Source organism: Papilio polytes, unplaced genomic scaffold, assembly GCF_000836215.1.
Source record: "Papilio polytes unplaced genomic scaffold, Ppol_1.0 DF823399.1, whole genome shotgun sequence".
Taxonomy (NCBI): Eukaryota; Metazoa; Arthropoda; class Insecta; order Lepidoptera; family Papilionidae; genus Papilio; species Papilio polytes.
Genome location: NW_013525805.1, coordinates 3183590 through 3186058, shown reverse-complemented (window position 1 = coordinate 3186058; position 2469 = coordinate 3183590). Strand labels below are relative to the sequence as shown.

Sequence of the window (2469 nt, the reverse complement as noted above, 5' to 3'; positions counted from 1 at the left end):
ATAGTCAACCACGCTGGCCAAGTGCGGGTTGGTTGACTTCACACATATCTTTGAATTTCTTCGCCGATATGTGCAGGTTGCATCACGATATTTTCCTTCACCGTAAGAACGTCGTGTAAATTATGTACATATGAAAATTCGAAAAATCGAAAATCACATTGGTACAGCGGGATTCGAACCCAAGACCTGTAGATTACAATCAAGTGTTCAAACCACTGAGCCACCGACGCTCTTATATATTACGCTCGTGCATATAGCACCTAAATAATTGTTAGTTAGTAGATATGTATATTATCAATAAGTAATCAAAACTGTAAATAAATCTTTATGTATTCCAGGTGTCATGGGGAGAAAGATAACGTAGTTTTCGAGCTGGTCAATCCATTAGGTCTACTGGGAAGACCTAAACCGGACCACAAATGGTACATCCTGTCTAACGGGGAGATGGTAGATGATGACAAAAGTGAAGCTTTGGTCGATGCTTTGAACCAAGAAGTCGGTAAAGCCGACAAGAACAGCAAGAAGTCTATAGCTGAATGCGTTCGTACTGCGTAAGTGTCTTCTGAAATTGTTACCTTTACATTTTAGAGTAACAACACTTTTAATCCATATCACACTTTTAAGGGAGATTCGGAATAAGTTAAGAACTATAACAATTTCGGGCTCAAAGTCATGACGAACTGAGTAGTATTTTTAATAAATGTAATATTTTTTTAAAATAATCAATAATTGTCAAGTATATGCTAAACTATTGTTTCAAGTCTCTCCTAGCCCTAAATAATTCTTTGCTATTAATTCCTTTCAGGCTAAAGTCGAATGCAACATTAAAGAAAGAACCTCAACTAGCCAAATCCTTCTTAGATTGGTTTGAGAAGAACAACCATTTGGGCGGACAAGCTGACCCAAGACATGGAAAGTCTCTAAAAGGTCTGGAGGAGTGCTGGGGCTGCGAAGGAGAGTTCATGTTAAACTGGAAGGGAAAAGGCTTTAAAACCCTATTGGATGTTTTATTGGTAAGCTAACCAGATTAAAATGATACGTCAGACTTAAAAATAACATTAATTGCACATAATCATGATGTTTTAAAATTTCATACAATCGATGACTAATCGTGAAATGCTTTTTTATATCTGTTTTTTCCACTTGATATGAATATTTTTACGCAAGTGTTACATTTACCTACTGGAATACCTACATAATGTTTAATATCATTTCAGAATAAATATCCAGATCCCACCAAAGCAATTCCTGTGGAGATACTAGTGAACAAAGAGGTGGAGAGTATTAAATGGCGGACTGCCCAGCCGGGACTAGAACCTGAAAATCCTTTGGTGCACGTCAAATGTAAAGACGGAAGCCTTTATGCTGCTAAGAGTGTCATCGTTACTCTATCTGTCGGAGTGTTAAAGGAAAGGTATGTAACTTGTACAGATCAGAACGCAGTAATAAAATTCTATGACTAATTGTAATAACTTTAAATCTTCGTCTGACAATAAGTATGAAATATCTTCCATTTTCCTTGATTAAGAGGTAAATTGCTGTACCATGTAGTTATCGGAAATCAATTATTATAATTGTAAACTATCGAAGTACATATTTTAAATACTTATTTAAAGATACATCAAGTATCAGCTTTAGTCCGCAATCCATAACCTAGATGGAGTTGTTTTTTTCAGACACACCCAACTCTTCAATCCGCCACTACCTGCTGAAAAGGTCACAGCTATCAACACTCTTCAACTCTGTGTTTTAGACAAGATTTACATAGAGTTCACTAAACCTTGGTGGCCGAAGACTCCAGCTAGCTTATCCCTTCTCTGGCGGGATGAGGATAAGAGAAACTTCGCTAACGAGGACTGGGTCACAGAAATCTGCGCACTCAACACTGTAGAATACCAGCCAAATCTACTCCTGGCATGGATATACGGCCGTGGAGCTCAGGAAATGGAGAAACGTAGTGAAGATGAAGTGAAGGCAGGAGTTACTAAGCTGATGGGGATATTCAAGAAGCAGTTTGATGTGACTCCGATTAAAGCGATAAAAAGGTATGTTCCAAAAGTAGTAGAATTCTAGTCTAAATAGAAAACAAAGTATCTTTGAATCTCAAAGCGGAGCAGTCCAGACTATTGTCGCAAATAAATTTAACTTTTTAAAAAAAGGTGACAATGTTCTGCTCTGCTCTAAGGTCTGGTCTGTCTATACAAACCCTTAGTCATTTAGTAAAAGGCAAACACCTACTTAATTTTGTAAGTCTACTATATTGTTTAAAAAATTAAACTAAACAATATTCGTATTTGTCTACGACAAAAATTGGGGCGATATGATATAATAAGATTCAAACTTTATAACTGCTCGTTATTTAGTACTCAGTTATTACTTTAACATTACAGGTCGCAATGGGCGTCCAATCCGCTAGCCCGTGGTGCGTATTCCTACCGCAGTGTCGCCACTGAGGAGGAGGGCGGGAGT

At 37.5% G+C, this 2469-nt stretch overlaps 1 protein-coding gene across 1 annotated transcript in view; it reads left to right on the top strand.

Annotated features, from left to right (window-relative positions):
• Nucleotides 1-2469, top strand: part of LOC106104745 (spermine oxidase-like) — a 5143-nt gene that overhangs the window by 2301 nt on the left and 373 nt on the right. Inside the window, exons 3-8 of the mRNA XM_013284876.1 lie at nucleotides 5-21; nucleotides 339-551; nucleotides 806-1013; nucleotides 1218-1414; nucleotides 1677-2045; nucleotides 2391-2463. Coding sequence (XP_013140330.1) covers nucleotides 5-21; nucleotides 339-551; nucleotides 806-1013; nucleotides 1218-1414; nucleotides 1677-2045; nucleotides 2391-2463 — 1077 coding nt within the window. The remainder of the gene's footprint in view (nucleotides 1-4; nucleotides 22-338; nucleotides 552-805; nucleotides 1014-1217; nucleotides 1415-1676; nucleotides 2046-2390; nucleotides 2464-2469) is intronic.